At 41.5% G+C, this 19,390-nt stretch overlaps 1 protein-coding gene across 1 annotated transcript in view; it reads left to right on the top strand.

Annotated features, from left to right (window-relative positions):
- Positions 1-19,390, top strand: part of LOC128693425 (uncharacterized) — a 1,035,404-nt gene that overhangs the window by 1,013,736 nt on the left and 2,278 nt on the right. Inside the window, exon 7 of the mRNA XM_070104271.1 lies at positions 15,479-19,390. This exon is cut by the window's right edge and continues 2,278 nt beyond it. Coding sequence (XP_069960372.1) covers positions 15,479-15,573 — 95 coding nt within the window. The 3' untranslated portion in view covers positions 15,574-19,390. The remainder of the gene's footprint in view (positions 1-15,478) is intronic.

The raw sequence follows: 19,390 nt of genomic DNA, 5'->3' as shown, positions 1-19,390 counted from the left end.
CAATGCCACCCCACCCCCCCTCCCAATACTTCTATCTTCTTGGAACAATTTAAAACCCTGAATATGACATTCCGCAGGCATGTCCCGACTTTTTGAATTAAACCACGTCTCAGTTAAGGCAAATACATCAATGTTACCTACACTAGCAACTAATCTCAACTCGTCCATCTTATTCCTAGCACTACGGCAATTAGCATAATAAACATTGAAAGACTCTCCTTTCTCTTTACCCTTCCTGCTCATTTCTATTTTTCTACTAAACCTATTACTGTCCTTATCACCCAAGGTCCCTGGCTTTTCAATATCTATCTCGTTCTTATTATTACTAGTTCCCCTAGAACTCGTAATATTACTACACTGGGACTTCACTGTTTTCTTGCCAAAACCCATACCACTAACTATTCCTAGTTTAAAGTCCTAACTGCTCCCTCCACTGCAGTTGCCAGTGCTCCCACCCCACACCTAGATAAGTGAACCCCATCCCTAGCATACATGTCATTTCTGCCATAGAAGAGGTCCCAGTTGTCAATGAATGTTACCGCATTTTCCTTACAGTATTTGTCCAGCCAGCAATTGACACCAATTGCCCTGGACAACCATTCACTTCCAACTCCCCTCCTTGGCAAAATACCACATATGAGAGGGTTCCCACCCTTACTTCTAATTATTTCTATTGCTGACCTATACCTGCTAATCAGGTCCTCACTCCTACGTCTGCCAACATCGTTGCCTCCAGCACTGAGACAGATAATAGGATTGCTCCCATTACCTCTCATGATGTCATCCAGACGGCTAACAATATCCTCCATCCCAGCCCCAGGAAAGCAAACTCTCTGTCTCCTACTCCTGTCCTTCAAGCAGAACGCCCTATCCATATACCTAACTTGGCTATCCCCAACAACAACAATATTCTTACCTTCCTTAATGTCTTTCGTCGTGTCGTTCCCAGTAGTCAACTCACATTCGTCCGGTAGCACTGAGAATGTATTGGATGTTTCCACAACAGTTTCCACGGCAGTCTCTTTCCTCTTCATCGTTTCTACCTTTCCATTCGTCTTCTTGATCGTCAACTTCTTTCCCTGCTGTCCAGCCACTGACCAGTTTCCCTTCTTGACCTGAGGACTCAACACAGGAGGACTACTACGAATCTTCTTGTTTTCCTCGGTCAATCGCCGAATTTCCAAATTCGCCAACCTCAATTCTTCCTTAAGCTGTTGGTAAAGTTGCTCGATGGAGGGCATCTTGCTTCAATTCTAGAGAGCGCGCAAACAGGTCTTCACAGAGCCAAGTACACGTCAACACTGCGCAAATGCCAACTCAATCAGGAGCTACTGCGCAGCACGTCCGCACGGCCCAATAGCGATGCGAACACTGATTTTCCCCATCAGTTCTCTTTCCCACTGAATCTCAAGCAGAAATTTTTTCATGCTTGTGTAGTACCCTTCTTTATAGTTTGGCTTCTCCCATCTTACTCTTCCTGCTTCGCTCTTTCCTTGTAACTCTACTATGTATTCGCAGCTCAGGACCACGGGGTCACTAGCTCCGAGGGGCATTTCACGTGTTGTCCTCGATGTCTGAACTACTCAAGGTGAATATGAGGTTCAGTCTTGTTGGGTCATCCTCCTCTGTCCCTAACGTAGTGATGCATAAGGTTTTTCAGTACTACCTCCATCACCTTAACCCTCCATGTTTCTGGTCAGTTTCGTTGTGACTGAGGTCACCCCACTAGTAACTTTGCCCTGCTCACGTGGGCCCTTCTGGCTACCTCAGCTAGTGCATCAACCATTACTCTGTTGCTCTCATAATATTATTGTCTTGGCCTCTTGCTATTCTGTGGTGGGTTATACATGACTGCAATCACCACATTGGGACAACCAGTCTGAAGTGTTCCTACTATGTAGTCCCTTACTTTCTCTTTGTCCCCTCTTTCCAATTCCTCGAAACTCCACAGACTTTTGCTGAGCAGTTCAACTCCTCCACCCCCTCTTTTCCCCCTATCTTTCTTGAGGATCGGATATCCAGTTGGAAATATTGCGTCTGTTATCATTCTTGCGAGATTGGTTTCCGTGAGTGCTATGATGTCTGGTGATGCTTCTCTGATTCTTTTGTGCTACTCCTCACACTTATTTGATATTCCATCAGCGTTGCTGCATCCTACCTTCAGCTTCTTTACCAACACTGTATTCTGGGGGATTGTGGGAGACTGGAGGAGTGGGAGACCTGTGCATTTATACATGTGCATGTGTAGCTGTACATGTGTAGCTGTACATGTGTAGCTGTACATGAGTAGCTGTACATGAGTAGCTGTACATGTGTAGCTGTACATGTGTAGCTGTACATGTGCAGCTGTACATGTGTAGCTGTACATGTGTAGCTGTACATGTGTAGTTGTACATGTGTAGCTGTACATGTGTAGCTGTACATGTGCAGCTGTACATGTGTAGCTGTACATGTGTAGCTGTACATGTGTAGCTGTACATGTGTAGCTGTACATGTGTAGCTGTACATGTGTAGCTGTACATGTGTAGCTGTACATGTGTAGCTGTACATGTGTAGCTGTACATGTGTAGCTGTACATGTGTAGCTGTACATGTGTAGCTGTACATGTGTAGCTGTACATGTGTAGCTGTACATGTGTAGCTGTACATGTGTACCTCTGCGTGTATATATTTGTTCGTATATCCGTTGTTTATTCAACATGAATCTGCTTCATTCTACTCTAAAACATTTTGGAATTACATTTCATTATGTTATTTTATTTATCAACACTTCTACTTCTGCGATAATTAGCTTGTGCATTTATCATAGACTTACGGGAAAAACCTTTATTTTGAAACTTCGTCTTGCTATTTTAATCATCACTGTTGCGTTGTTAGCTCTTCTTGTTGCCTGCTATGTTATTAACCTGTCGATAAGATAGGAAAGAAATATATGTTGTGTGGAAAAAGTAATCCCAATATTAGATCACGTGTATGTGGATCAAGGAGGAATGATGAATTAGTGTGGGAAGGGATAGATGAAAACTGTGGTGGCTCACATTATAGGATGAATTGAGATGGATAAAAGGTAATACGGGTTTGAGTCTCTTAAGTGCAGGTTATTTTTGTATTGTTTCTGCCATGGTGTTGCTAGTTCTTATCCTTTAAAAGAGGCTTTACTTGCGATATATTGACTAGTGTTAAAAGTTAGCATCTCTAATGTTTATACATATAGTATTGGAAGAAGAGGGATAGATGACAACTGTGGTGGCCTACATTATGGATGAACTGAGATTGGTAGAAGGTAATGTGACTGCTGGAAAGGATGAAATGAGATTGGTGGAGTTTTGGATAGAATGGAGGGACGATAGGAGAATAAGGTGGAATAGGCAGAGAACAAGGTTAACTGGGATATACGATCAAGTTGGCATCGATGCTGGGGTTGGAGCCATTGAGCGATGAAGTATTCATATGTTGACCTTCAGATCTACACTGTTTTCCTCTTCCCATGTTAGCCTCGGCAGACTGGGTGTTGTCACTCAAACACATGCTATGATAAATGTAACAGACAGTGTAGCTCTGTTGTAAATAATGTGACTGACGTGTGGATATAGCAGAACCTGTGTTGTAGATTCCGCGAGCATGCTGAGTAAATTGTAATTAATGGTTTGGTAGTTCCTCGGTCTTTTAGTGCTGTTAATGGCGTCATAACTGTGTGGTTGTTATAGTAATGCAAAAGTGATAGATATTGTAGTTGTGTGATAGGAGGTGGAATATGTATTGTGACATTGTGGGAAATGTAGCAGTATAGTAGATTACGTCGTAGATTGCCATATACACAAAAGCAGATGGTGTAGTGATAGATGGTGTAATAGATTGAATCAGACAGTGCCTAACGGTGCACATTAGATGATATTTGTGAGAGATGGTGTGGTAGATGATAAAGCTAAGTGGTAGACACTGGGGTAGATGATGTGTGGTAGATAGTGAGGGACATAGTGTGTTAGACAGAAGGTAAGACAATATTCAATGGATTAGAAGAAATTGAAGTAATATTTTAAGATACTGTGGTAAATGTTGTGGTGTTATAGAGTTGAGGATGATGTTGACGTGGATGGTAGGGTAGATAGAGTGATGCATAGGTATATATACCGTAGAAGATAGAGACAGTGTAATATATATTGTAGATGATATGCCAGATTTTAGTTGATGGTGTGATTAATGGTGGAAGATGGTGTGGTTGATAAAAGTAATTTGTGCAGTAGACACTGTGGTAGATGGAGGTAACACATTGTGGTAGACGATGGTGTGGTAGATAGTAAACTTGTTCGCATCGCTATTGGGCCGTGCGGACGTGCTGCGCAGTAGCTCCTGATTGAGTTGGCATTTGCGCAGTGTTGACGTGTACTTGGCTCTGTGAAGACCTGTTTGCGCGCTCTCTAGAATTGAAGCAAGATGCCCTCCATCGAGCAACTTTACCAACAGCTTAAGGAAGAATTGAGGTTGGCGAATTTGGAAATTCGGCGATTGACCGAGGAGAACAAGAAGATTCGTAGTAGTCCTCCTGTTTTGAGTCCTCAGGTCAAGAAGGGAAACTGGTCAGTGGCTGGACAGCAGGGAAAGAAGTTGACGATCAAGAAGACGAATGGAAAGGTAGAAACGATGAAGAAGAAAGAGACTGCCGTGGAAACTGTTGTGGAAACATCCAATACATTCTCAGTGCTACCCGACGAATGTGAGTTGACTACTGGGAACGACACGACGAAAGACATTAAGGAAGGTAAGAATATTGTTGTTGTTGGGGATAGCCAAGTTAGGTATATGGATAGGGCGTTCTGCTTGAAGGACAGGAGTAGGAGACAGAGAGTTTGCTTTCCTGGGGCTGGGATGGAGGATATTGTTAGCCGTCTGGATGACATCATGAGAGGTAATGGGAGCAATCCTATTATCTGTCTCAGTGCTGGAGGCAACGATGTTGGCAGACGTAGGAGTGAGGACCTGATTAGCAGGTATAGGTCAGCAATAGAAATAATTAGAAGTAAGGGTGGGAACCCTCTCATATGTGGCATTTTGTCAAGGAGGGGAGTTGGAAGTGAATGGTTGTCCAGGGCAATTGGTGTCAATTGCTGGCTGGACAAATACTGTAAGGAAAATGCGGTAACATTCATTGACAACTGGGACCTCTTCTATGGCAGAAATGACATGTATGCTAGGGATGGGGTTCACTTATCTAGGTGTGGGGTGGGAGCACTGGCAACTGCAGTGGAGGGAGCAGTTAGGACTTTAAACTAGGAATAGTTAGTGGTATGGGTTTTGGCAGGAAAACAGTGAAGTCCCAGTGTAGTAATATTACGAGTTCTAGGGGAACTAGTAATAATAAGAACGAGATAGATATTGAAAAGCCAGGGACCTTGGGTGATAAGGACGGTAATAGGTTTAGTAGAAAAATAGAAATGAGCAGGAAGGGTAAAGAGAAAGGAGAGTCTTTCAATGTTTATTATGCTAATTGCCGTAGTGCTAGGAATAAGATGGACGAGTTGAGATTAGTTGCTAGTGTAGGTAACATTGATGTATTTGCCTTAACTGAGACGTGGTTTAATTCAAAAAGTCGGGACATGCCTGCGGAATGTCATATTCAGGGTTTTAAATTGTTCCAAGAAGATAGAAGTATTGGGAGGGGGGGTGGGGTGGCATTGTATGTCCGAGATCGCTTGAACTGTTGCATAAAAACGGGTATTAAGTCTGAAGTAACACATACAGAGTCTGTTTGGATAGAATTTTCAGAGGGGCATGAAAAACTGATTTTAGGAGTGATATACCGTCCCCCTAACTTAGATAGGGACCAAGGGAAACTACTATGGGAGGAAATTGTTAAGGCCACAAGGCACGATAATGTAGTAATTCTAGGAGACTTTAACTTTAGTCATGTTGATTGGAATTTCTTGACTGGGAATTTAGAATCGTACGACTTCTTAGAAGTATTTCAGGATTGTTTTTTGAAGCAGTTTGTGACAGAACCTACAAGGGGAAATAACCTGCTTGACTTAGTTATGGCAAACAATGAATCCCTTGTTAATAATTTAGAAATTTCAGAGGAACTGGGTGCTAGCGACCACAAATCAATTACATTTAGCATTGAATGGAAGTACGATAGTAGCGATAACTCAGTAACAGTCCCAGATTTTCGCTTAGCAGATTACGATGGGCTTAGAGAACACTTATCATCTGTTGACTGGGGTAACGAAGAGAGCTATCAATATGACAGTTTTCTGAACACTATACATGCTGCTCAAAGAGCGTTTATCCCATATAAAGAAATTAGATCAAATAGAAATGACCCAAAATGGATGAATAATAGGCTCAAATATCTACTAGGGCATAAGAAAGGAATTTATAGGCGTATCAAAAGAGGTGAGGGTCATCTTATGAATCAGTATATTGACATTAAGATGGACATTAAAAAGGGGATAAGAAAAGCTAAAAGGGACTATGAAATTAAAGTTGCTAGGGATTCTAAAACTAACCCAAAAAGTTTTTTCCAGGTCTATAGAACAAAAGTTAGAGATAAGATAGGTCCCCTTAAAAATAACTATGGGCACCTTACTGACAATGAGAATGAAATGTGCTTGATTTTAAATAATTATTTTCTCTCAGTTTTTACACAGGAAGACACTAACAATATTCCAGTAATTAATTTTTACAGTGGGCTAGAAGAAGATAAATTATGTAACATCACAGTCACTAGTGAGATGGTTGTGAGGCAGATAGACAGACTTAAGCAAAATAAGTCGCCGGGTCCTGATGAGGTTTTTTCAAGGGTTCTTAAGGAATGCAAAATGGAACTCTGTGAACCATTAACTAATATTTTTAATTTATCTCTTCAAACAGGTGTAGTGTCTGATATGTGGAAGATGGCTAATGTAACTCCTATTTTTAAAACAGGGGACAAGTCGTTACCGTCAAATTACCGCCCAATAAGCCTGACCTCAATTGTAGGCAAATTACTAGAGTCAATTATAGCTGAGATTATAAGAAGCCATCTCGATAAGCATAGCTTGATTAATGATACTCAGCATGGATTCACAAGAGGCCGGTCTTGTCTAACTAATTTATTAACTTTCTTCAGTAAAGCTTTTGAGGCTGTTGACCACAATAAAGAATTTGATATTATTTACTTAGATTTTAGTAAGGCTTTTGATAGAGTTCCGCACCATAGACTGTTAAAGAAAGTGGCAACTCATGGCATTGGGGGAAAAGTGCTCTCGTGGATCGAGTCATGGCTCACTGACAGGAAGCAGAGAGTGTCCATAAATGGGGTTAAATCCGAGTGGGGATCTGTAACAAGTGGCGTTCCACAGGGATCAGTCTTGGGCCCGTTGTTGTTTATAATATATATCAATGATCTTGATGAGGGAATTACTAGTGATATGAGCAAATTCGCCGATGACACAAAGATAGGTAGGATAATTGATTCAAACGTAGATGTTAGGGAACTTCAGGAGGATTTAAACAAACTCTATTCTTGGTCAGAAAAGTGGCAGATGCAGTTCAATGTAGATAAGTGCAAGGTTCTGAAGCTTGGGAGTGCCCATAACCCTAGTACTTATAAATTAAATGATGTAGAACTTAGCCATACAGATTGCGAAAAGGACTTGGGGGTTATGGTGAGCAGCAACCTTAAACCAAGACAGCAATGCCTAAGCGTACGTAATAAGGCAAATAGATTACTGGGATTTATATCAAGAAGTGTAAGCAACAGAAGTCCAGAGGTCATACTGCAGCTTTATACATCATTAGTAAGGCCTCACCTTGATTATGCAGCTCAGTTCTGGTCTCCGTATTACAAAATGGACATAAATTCGTTAGAAAACATTCAGCGTAGGATGACTAAATTAATACATAGCATCAGAAATCTTCCTTATGAAGAAAGATTAAAGACTCTTAAGTTACATTCACTTGTTAGACGAAGAATGAGGGGAGACCTGATCGAAGTGTATAAGTGGAAGATAGGTATTAATAAAGGGATATTAATAAGGTCTTGAGGATGTCTCTCCAAGAGAGAACCCGCAGTAATGGATTTAAATTAGATAAGTTTAGATTTAGAAAGGACATAGGAAAGTATTGGTTTGGAAATAGGGTAGTTGATGAGTGGAACAGTCTACCTAGTTGGGTTATTGAGGCTAGGACTTTGGGTAGTTTCAAATCTAGGTTGGATAAGTACATGAGTGGGAAGGGTTGGATTTGAGTGGGACTTTCACATCAGATGGTGTGGTAGTGCTGTCGATGGTGTGACAGATGGTGTGGTAGTGCTGTCGATAGTGTGACAGATGGTGTGGTAGTGCTGTCGACAGTATGATAGATGGTGTGGTAGTGCTGTCGATGGTGTGACAGATGGTGTGGTAGTGCTGTCGATAGTGTGATAGATGGTGTGGTAGGGCAGTTGATGGTATGATAGCTGGTGTGGTAGTGCTGTCGATGGTATGATAGATGGTGTGGTAGTGCTGTCGACAGTATGATAGATGGTGTGGTAGTGCTGTCGATGGTATGATAGATGGTGTGGTAGTGCTGTCGATGGTGTGACAGATGGTGTGGTAGTGCTGTCGATAGTGTGATAGATGGTGTGGTAGTGCTGTCGATGGTATGATAGCTGGTGTGGTAGTGCTGTCGATGGTATGATAGATGGTGTGGTAGTGCTGTCGACAGTATGATAGATGGTGTGGTAGTGCTATCGATGGTATAATAGATGGTGTGGTAGTGTTGTCGATGGTATGATAGATGGTGTGGTAATGCTGTCGATTGTATGATAGATGGTGTGGTAGTGCTGTCGATTGTATGATAGATGGTGTGGTAGTGTTGTCGATGGCATGATAGACGGTGTGGTAGTCCTGTCGATGGTATGATAGATGGTGTGGTAGTGCTGTCGATGGTATGATAGATGGTGTGGTAGTGTTGTCGATGGTATGATAGATGGTGTGGTAGTACTGTCGATGGTATGATAGATGGTGTGGTAGTGCTGTCGATGGTATGATAGATGGTGTGGTAGTGTTGTCGATGGTATGATAGATGGTGTGGTAGTACTGTCGATGGTATGATAGATGGTGTGGTAGTACTGTCGATGGTATGATAGATGGCGTGGTAGTGCTGTCGATGGTATGATAGATGGTGTGGTAGTGTTGTCGATGGTATGATAGATGGTGTGGTAGTGCTGTCGATGGTATGATAGATGGTGTGGTAGTACTGTCGATGGTATGATAGATGGTGTGGTAGTGTTGTCGATGGTATGATAGATGGTGTGGTAGTACTGTCGATGGTATGATAGATGGTGTGGTAGTGCTGTCGATGGTATGATAGATGGTGTGGTAGTGTTGTCGATGGTATGATAGATGGTGTGGTAGTACTGTCGATGGTATGATAGATGGTGTGGTAGTGTTATCGATGGTATGATAGATGGTGTGGTAGTGCTGTCGATGATATGACAGATGGTGTGGTAGTGCTGTCGATGGTATGATAGATGGCGTGGTAGTGCTGTCGATGGTATGATAGATGGCGTGATAGTGCTGTCGATGGTATGATAGATGGTGTGGTAGTACTGTCGATGGTATGATAGATGGTGTGGTAGTGCTGTCGATGGTATGATAGCTGGTGTGGTAGTGCTGTCGATGGTATGATAGATGGTGTGGTAGTACTGTCGATGGTATGATAGATGGTGTGGTAGTAATGTCGATGGTATGATAGATGGTGTGGTAGTGCTGTCGATTGTATGATAGATGGTGTGGTAGTGCTGTCGATTGTATGATAGATGGTGTGGTAGTGTTGTCGATGGCATGATAGACGGTGTGGTAGTGCTGTCGATGGTATGATAGATGGTGTGGTAGTGTTGTCGATGGTATGATAGATGGTGTGGTAGTACTGTCGATGGTATGATAGATGGTGTGGTAGTGCTGTCGATGGTATGATAGATGGTGTGGTAGTGTTGTCGATGGTATGATAGATGGTGTGGTAGTACTGTCGATGGTATGATAGATGGTGTGGTAGTACTGTCGATGGTATGATAGATGGCGTGGTAGTGCTGTCGATGGTATGATAGATGGTGTGGTAGTGTTGTCGATGGTATGATAGATGGTGTGGTAGTGCTGTCGATGGTATGATAGATGGTGTGGTAGTGTTGTCGATGGTATGATAGATGGTGTGGTAGTGTTGTCGATGGTATGATAGATGGTGTGGTAGTGCTGTCGATGGTATGATAGATGGTGTGGTAGTACTGTCGATGGTATGATAGATGGTGTGGTAGTGCTGTCGATGGTATGATAGATGGTGTGGTAGTGTTGTCGATGGTATGATAGATGGTGTGGTAGTGTTGTCGATGGTATGATAGATGGTGTGGTAGTGCTGTCGATGGTATGATAGATGGTGTGGTAGCACTGTCGATGGTATGATAGATGGTGTGGTAGTGTTGTCGATGGTATGATAGATGGTGTGGTAATACTGTCGATGGTATGATAGATGGTGTGGTAGTGCTGTCGATGGTATGATAGATGGTGTGGTAGTGTTGTCGATGGTATGATAGATGGTGTGGTAGTACTGTCGATGGTATGATAGATGGTGTGGTAGTGTTGTCGATGGTATGATAGATGGTGTGGTAGTGCTGTCGATGGTATGATAGATGGTGTGGTAGTGCTGTCGATGGTATGATAGATGGTGTGGTAGTGCTGTCGATGGTATGATAGATGGTGTGGTAGTGCTGTCGATGGTATGATAGATGGTGTGGTAGTTCTGTCGATGGTATGATAGATGGTGTGGTAGTGCTGTCGATGGTATGATAGATGGTGTGGTAGTGCTGTCGATGGTATGATAGATGGTGTGGTAGTGCTGTCGATGGTATGATAGATGGTGTGGTAGTGCTGTCGATGGTATGATAGATGGTGTGGTAGTTCTGTCGATGGTATGATAGATGGTGTGGTAGTGCTGTCGATGGTATGATAGATGGTGTGGTAGTGCTGTCGATGGTATGATAGATGGTGTGGTAGTGCTGTCGATGGTATGATAGATGGTGTGGTAGTACTGTCGATGGTATGATAGATGGTGTGGTAGTGCTGTCGATGGTATGATAGATGGTGTGGTAGTACTGTCGATGGTATGATAGATGGTGTGGTAGTGCTGTCGATGGTATGATAGATGGTGTGGTAGTGTTGTCGATGGTATGATAGATGGTGTGGTAGTGCTGTCGATGGTATGATAGATGGTGTGGTAGTGCTGTCGATGGTATGATAGATGGTGTGGTAGTGCTGTCGATGGTATGATAGATGGTGTGGTAGTGCTGTCGATGGTATGATAGATGGTGTGGTAGTGTTGTCGATGGTATGATAGATGGTGTGGTAGTGCTGTCGATGGTATGATAGATGGTGTGGTAGTACTGTCGATGGTATGATAGATGGTGTGGTAGTACTGTCGATGGTATGATAGATGGTGTGGTAGTGCTGTCGATGGCGTAACAGTGCAAACGATAGTACATGTATAGTAGTTTATATTTTACTCGAATAGATGGTGTGGTACAGGAAGTGATAGATAATGATACTGTAACGGATGATGAGTAAGATACATGTGTAACAGACGGGTATCTTTATTGCTGAAACGTTTCGCCTACATAGTAGACTTCTTCAGTGAAATACAGAGTCAGCAGGTGTTTCTGTATTTGAAAAAGCCTACTGTGTAGGAGAAATGTTTCAACATTAAAGATACCCAACTTAGGTCTTACTCATGAACTTGTGGGTATTATACCGTAACGGATGGTGTGGTTGAGGTTAGATCTTCCAGTACACAGTTGCACAACCAGTGAATCACTACCTGTTACGATTTCCAAGAGATGCTGCTGCCACCGGAGTCAAACCATGACTCTGCTAGAACTGCAGATTTTCATTTGCTTCCAGGAGTGAATGACTAAGGTATGCTAATGCCTGTGTCAACACCTATTCTGTTCCCCACGACAACTCAGCAGAGTGAAGAACGTTAATGGCTCTTAAACATAATAGTTTTTTTGTATTGGATAATTTTGTGATGTTAGTGTGGTTCCTAACTGAACAGAATTCAAGAAAGTCTATACGAGGTTTTACGATGGCGATTGTATGCTTTTCAACGCATTAGCAACGTTCACTTCTACCTTGATGAACAGGTAATCAACGTGAGGCCGAAATTTAAATACATTTCATGTGTCCTGATTTGTTTTTTCACGTATTTTTATGCTACTGTCCAGAGATCATTGTTTACCTTCATCGGTCTTCAACACACATCTATATTATTCACCGGCTTAATCAGAGCAATCAAACACACCTGCACCGATCACGAGAGCCTCCAGCACACCTCTGTTAATCAACTGCATTAATCAGCAGCACCTAAACGGCCCTGTATTAATCAGAAGCACATGCGGCAGCTGTGTTTACCGAAGGCTAGTGAGTAGTGTGTCAAGGGTTTACCTGTTGGGTTAGGCACCTCGGTTCTTATTAAGGAGGAGTTCTCGTGCCCCCAGTTCTCGCTGCCTTAGTCAATACTAAAATTATAATGCTCACACAACTTCTCTACTCTAGGGATAAAAATAATGATAAAAAGGAATGTAAAAGACGAAGAAATATTCCTCATTCATGTTGTTGGCTGTGATAGCTGAGTCGCCTATGTTTACACGTTAAATATTTGCCGAGGCTGTGTGCCTGGTGTTTCCCCCGTGGCTGGAGTGGAGGTGTATTGAATATTACTGGAGGAGAGCTGGAAGATAAAGCACAGATACTTCAGAGAAGCGGCATGCTGAGGCTGAGCAAAACCTCGACATTTGACGACCACACTCATAAGATGTTCATTAAAGTAGAAGGTTTTATAACTACAATTCTCCTGTGATACTACTGCAGCTACTACTACTACAACTATTATTTTTACAACTACCACTACTACTACTACTACTACTACTACTACTACTACTACTACTACTACTAATAATAATAATAATAATAATAATAATAATAATAATTCTACTAATACTAGTATGTTTTTGTATGCTGTTTTGCATATTACTAAATACTGCATATTAACCTGAAACGTATTGAATTATTGCTATTACTATAGAATAAAAAGATAGATGACTGCAACAGGTATACTAGCCCCTGCTTGACAGGTCCTGCTCATCCCCAATGATTCCGACTCATACATTTGTCAAACCTAATTCTGAAGATACTTGAGGAATTTCCCTCACTGAAAACCTGGACGTTTATTCACTTCAGTTACAACTTTTATTACTAAAATCCATTTTTTCCAGTTGTATTTTGCCTAGTTATCTTTTTCACTATTAAAAACAGAAATGATATCCATGGTATTAAGATGTCCGACAATTTTTAGTAGACAATGTGGAAATATCGACTATTAATTAGGTAAACAAATTGGTAAAGTTCTGAATAAATTATTTTTAAGCCACGTATCCCTCACCAGAAGTTTTGTTAAGCTTGGCGAGCGTAAAGCGGCCTATAATAAATTATGCAGACATTGCAAATGTGTCTATTTATTTAATTAAGAGTAGGTATGTTTTTTTTACCTTTCTACTCTCCCTTCATTTTATGCTTTTTAAATGAGTGTTGATTCAGGGATCTCAATCAATCTCCGTAGGAAAGGTTTGTGATATGTGTGGGAAGAGTTGGGTTTGACAGGAATCTGCTTTGCGTGGCTAACTTGTCGGTCTGGAGTTTTGTGACTCTCTGATCGCGGGTTTGAACCCCACCCGTGGTATAGTTTGTTTGCAATCGTGTCAGTAGGCGTACTGCAGTGCTCCTCTATATTTTATTCTTATGTTCTTGAACAAGAAATATTTTTGTCACCCTTCGATATATGTTCTCCAATGTATTTATGGTTATTCTTTAATGTGGAGACCAGAAATCTGCCACATAATCTAAAAGACACTTTACACGAAGACTGAAACTAAAGAAGTCCTTATCGTAACTTATTAATAGACCAAGTTTTACCGAAACGTTCTCAAACCGAGTCTGACTTATTTAACACTAGAATATGTCTGATTTACATTATATAGAATGTTATGCTTATTTGCAAACATGAATACTACCGGTTCATTAGTTTTTTGGTTAAAAAAACGTTGGCAACCACCTAGAACGTATTATTGTGGATGTGGCTAAGCATGTTTGGACTGAAAGAGGCCACAGAACTCTCTAAGTCTTCCTATCTGCTCCATCCTTTCTAAATGTTTAAACCACCTCAACAACCCTACCTCAACTCTCTGAATTATACTGCTGGTGACCCCATACAGTCTTATAATCTTTACGCTTTATATTATCCACATAATATTGTCACCTCACATTGTTCTTAAGAGTAACTTGTACACTGCTATCATCCTCAACTAAGTGGTTTATGCCACAATAGGTATTTTCCTGGGAAACTCCAATTGTAACTGGGTCCTTCACTTCACTCTTTGAAAAAAAATCTAGTGGCAGGCAGCCGATAGGTTTCAATCCCAACTAATCAATCAACTGATCAGTCAGTGATGCCTTAATATTGTATCATGTATATCAACACCTTTCATCAATCTCCTGTGCAGTACAACTTATAAAAAACTTTATGTCATGGTTTTCAGCTTTAAATATTTTATTGGTAAAAATTATTAATTTTGTAGGTCATGTATGATCAATGGTGAAACAGAGTTGAGAGTCTTCGATCAATTATTTCCATTATTGTGGCTTTGTTTACATCCTCAGTCATTGGTTCCAGTAATTTTCCTATTATTGAGATCATTCTGAGTGATCAGTTTTTCGAGGCTTCGGAGATATCTCGTTCGTAGTATTTTATTAACGAGATAAACTTTACTAAGTTTCTGTTTACATCCATTTAGAACTTTTCAAAATACTTTCATAGGAGAAAACTAGTTATAAGTTTAGTTTTCTTACATGTTATTGTAGTGATATATATATTAATTTTTTGTTAGAAATGACATTCGTGTTAATAACATATACAGGTCTATATCCATATATTAAATACTTCTTAGCTAGATTTTTGGGGATTTTTCTTTTTCCCGATTCATGGACACAAATACGTGGAAAAAACTTTTGGATTGGTCCTTACATTTGTATGCGCTTTTGTTATCTATTTTTAAGCCTCCAGAAAGTTATCTATCTATCCTTATGTAACAAATTTTGTCCGTGAAGATGAGTGTCTTGAGTAGCTTCAACAGTGATCTGGAAAATGTCACATTTGTAATCTTCGTTAGACTTAGTATGAATTACCTCACAACAACCTTTAATCAGATTACTTACTGCTTCTATTAATGTATAGCTATAATTAATGTTGCCAGTTTACTAGTACCACTTCAGATTCCAATGCTAGTATAACCAGTTATAAGTAATACTGCTACTAAAACTGTAACATGACGGGCTGGAGTTTTGAGACTCTATGACCGCGGGTTCAATCCCGGCCGGGGGTATGGTTTAAAACTGTAACTTTTTAACTTCTTTCCACAGGTTCGAAGAATGACGAGTCTCCTTTGCTGGTGACTTTTGTGGTTTTGGCGTTGCTGCTGCATCATGCTTTCACACTTACGATGACTTGCTCGTAACCTCTGTGACGCCAGGTTTGTGACGCCACGTCTACAGTGGAAATGGTCTCCTGGCGCGCCGCTCGTAGGCAAAACTATCGGTCATTTAGTCCCTACAATGATCAACGAAGCACTTTCCACAGTGCCTCTCAAAGGCAGTGGACAAGAAAGAGGCTGGATAAACCCAGCTAAAGTCCCCAGGTACTGCTCAAAGCATTCCTCGACATATAACTTGTCAAGTATTGAAGTCTGTGTTGTGTTTCTTGTTGATAGTAGCTACAAAGAGTGACATTTCAGCATATTCGCACGTTATCACCATATAGAGTAGGCCTATGGAGCTCCTAATATACTTGAAAATAGGACTGACACTGAGTTTTGCAAGCGATTAGTTTTTAGTTTTGTATAAAATATTCACACACACAGTATGTTTAATCTTGTGTGTGTATGTGTGTGTGTGTGTGTGTGTGTGTGTGTGTGTGTGTGTGTGTGTGTGTGTGTGTGTGTGTGTGTGTGTGTGTGTGTGTGTGTGTGTGTGTGTGTGTGTGTGTGCAATGCCAGGCCTTTTATTAGCACCACAAACATCACAACTGGTGTTGCAACTACCACTGATAATTTCAATTACTGCTGCTTACTTCTGCCACAACTATCAGTGCTAATTATTAAATATATTTACCTCAGATAACGAACAACCCTATTATTGTTGATTACCGCCATAACTACCACAGCATACTACCAAAATTATTATTTTTGATTGCTGCAACAATGACCACAGCTACCTACCAACATACTGTAACAATCGCATTTAACAGCAACCGCTCTTATCATAGATGACTATTAACACAGCTGCTAATGCTGTAGCCACAGTTATTCCATTGAACTCATACAGGAACATTCCCAGCTTGACAACTCCTGTGGCTAATTTCCTCTTCGACTTCCAGACCTAACTTCTAACGTAGTTACAACTGTTACCATCTGCAACTATCGCCACAACTTTTGCAGAGACCCACCATAGCTACAATAGTTTACTGCCGCAACAACTACAAAAACTAATAGACGCTATAACTATTGCAGTTAACTGCCGTCACAACAGCAGTTAACTGACAAAACTTAAAACAGTTAACCATCACCAAAACTACATCTGATTGTCGTTACAGCTGCCACCACTGATTACTGAATAATTTCCATTGTAAACGTATTCATCAGTATTAATTAATGTCTCAACTACCACAGCTAACTAGTACAAGAACAATAAACATTAACAGCTGCCAGATCATCACAGTACTACCATTAATAACCATTACCTACAACAAATAAAACCTTCTCTCACAACTATTACTTGCCATCACTACTACATTTACCACTGAAACCGTAATCCACCACCACTACCATAATAACACACTACAACCGGTAAAGTCCACAATTACAATTTCCCATCCCTTTCACTATTATTCACAACAAAGTCATAATAATCAATGTTACCTACAATCACCACTTCCATCCGCCCACACCAGCAGTGACACTATCACCATTATCAGCTCCACTGTAACAACTTGCAAAGTCACGACGCAGCTTCTACCATCCACTATCACCACCACAAAAACGCTCATAGACACCACTGATACAGCTATAAAGCCACTATGCACCATTTCCAGTGCTCACTCCTAGCCAGCACTAACACACTCACTATCCATTCAACCACCACAGTCGCACCCTGCATTATTGCCATCTTCAGTAGCAGATATACATCCATCACTACCAGGAGAATTAGCACTGTCAACACGGCTTCAATCACCACTAGTGCAAATACAACCATTATTAGCATAACTAAAAATACTACCGCTACCACTATTATGAATATAATCGTTACCACCACCACTTCAACCACCAGTACTACAACAACAATAACCACAGTTACTCCTACCCCACCAACATTTCAACTGTCATTATGTATACATCCTCAGCTATAACCACTACCAGCAGTGGAACTGCCAACATTATTGCATGTACCACTTTTGCTCTTACCACCATATTCCTCACAACAGAACACAACCAACAAAAGCGTGATCTTTAATAGGACTGCTACAGGACAATGCAAACTCACAATCTTCCTCACACCAGGAGCTAAAACGCTTACCGAAAGATTGTTAACAGTTATGCACCAACTTAGAAGCAAGGTAGATGTGATAACAAAGTTATGTAAGATTTGTCATGAAACAGGACAAGTGTTTTTTAGTCATATGACCCACAGCTGGAGCTTTTGGTCATCTGACAGGGGCCTTTCCCTGGCCTACCGGTCCACCCCTTGAAAAATTACGGTTATGTTTATGTGATGAATTGAGAGACACATAGCAGAAGCCTTTATTGGAACAATTTTCCTGTCAGTCCTTAGAGACAAAAGTTGTCACTGTAAACAAAAGGCTTGCTCTGGTATTTGTCTGTCATTTTGTTTGTCTGAAGGACCCTCCTCAACCATGAACAAAGATATTTGCTAAATTAGTTGGCACAGAGACCAGACGACCCCAAAACACCAATTTGCTGCACGTCAGAATTTGCACGCGGCCACTCTTGCAAATATACCCAGAGAGAAGCTGTCAGCATACCACTCTGTAAGTGGTGATTCACGCCCACTACAGTCGCTACATGGTATCATCTACGGCAGCCCTTTCCAGCACACCCAAGAGCGCGCACACACACACACACACACACAGCAATAGAGCGATGGTTGACACACTGGCTGCAGTGGCCAGAAGATCTCATGCATGCAGAGCAAAGCTCCTGATCATGGGTGACTTTAACCACAAGGAAATCCATTGGGAGAACTTGGAGCCACATGGGGGCCACGATACATGGATGATGGCTAGGATGATGGAGGTAGTACTGGAAAACTTCATGTACCAACACGTAAGGGACACTACAAGAGAGAGAGGAGAGGATGAACCAGCAAGACTGGACCTAGTATTCACCTTGAGTAGTGCAGATATTGAGGACATCACATACGAAAGACCCCTTGGGGCCAGTGATCATGTGGTTTTAAGCTTCGAATACACAGTAGAGCTACAAGTGGAGGGGGAAGCAGGAAGGCCAGGGCGAATGAAGCCAAACTACAAGAAAGGGGACTACACGGGTATGAGGAACTTCCTGAACAGGGTTCAGTGGGACAGAGAACTGGCAGGGAAGCCAGTTAATGAGATGATGGAATATGTAACAACCATGTGCAAGGAGGCTGAGGAGAGGTTTGTACCCAAGGGTAACAGGAATAATGAAAAAGCCAGGATGAGCCCATGGTTGACCCAAAGGTGCAGGGAGGCAAAAACCAAGTGTGCTAAGGAATGGTAGAAATATAGAAGGCAAAGGACCCAGGAGAATAAGGAGAGCAGTTGTAGAGCCAGAAACGAATATGCACAGACAAGAAGGAAGGCCCAACGAAAATATGAAAACGACATAGCAGCGAAAGCCAAATCTGACCCGAAACTGTTATACAGCCACATCAGGAGGAAAACAACAGTCAAGGACCAGGTAATCAGGCTAAGGAAGGAAGGAGGAGAGACAACAAGAAATGACCTTGAAGTATGTGAGGAACTCAACAAGAGATTCAAAGAAGTGTTCACAGAGGAGACAGAAGGGGCTCCAGAAAGACGGAGAGGTGGAATACACCACCAAGTGCTGGACACAGTACACACAACCAAGGAAGAAGTAAAGAGGCTTCTGAGTGAGCTAGATACCTCAAAGGCAATGGGGCCGGATAACATCTCTCCACGGGTCCTGAGAGAGGGAGCAGAGGCGCTATGTGTACCCCTAACAACAATATTCAATACATCTATCGAAACAGGGAGATTGC

The sequence above is a fragment of the Cherax quadricarinatus genome, chromosome 90 (genome assembly GCF_038502225.1).
Source record: "Cherax quadricarinatus isolate ZL_2023a chromosome 90, ASM3850222v1, whole genome shotgun sequence".
Lineage (NCBI taxonomy): Eukaryota > Metazoa > Arthropoda > Malacostraca > Decapoda > Parastacidae > Cherax > Cherax quadricarinatus.
The sequence above is the reverse complement of the archived record's forward strand: the minus strand, read 5'-3'. Positions and strand labels throughout refer to the sequence as shown.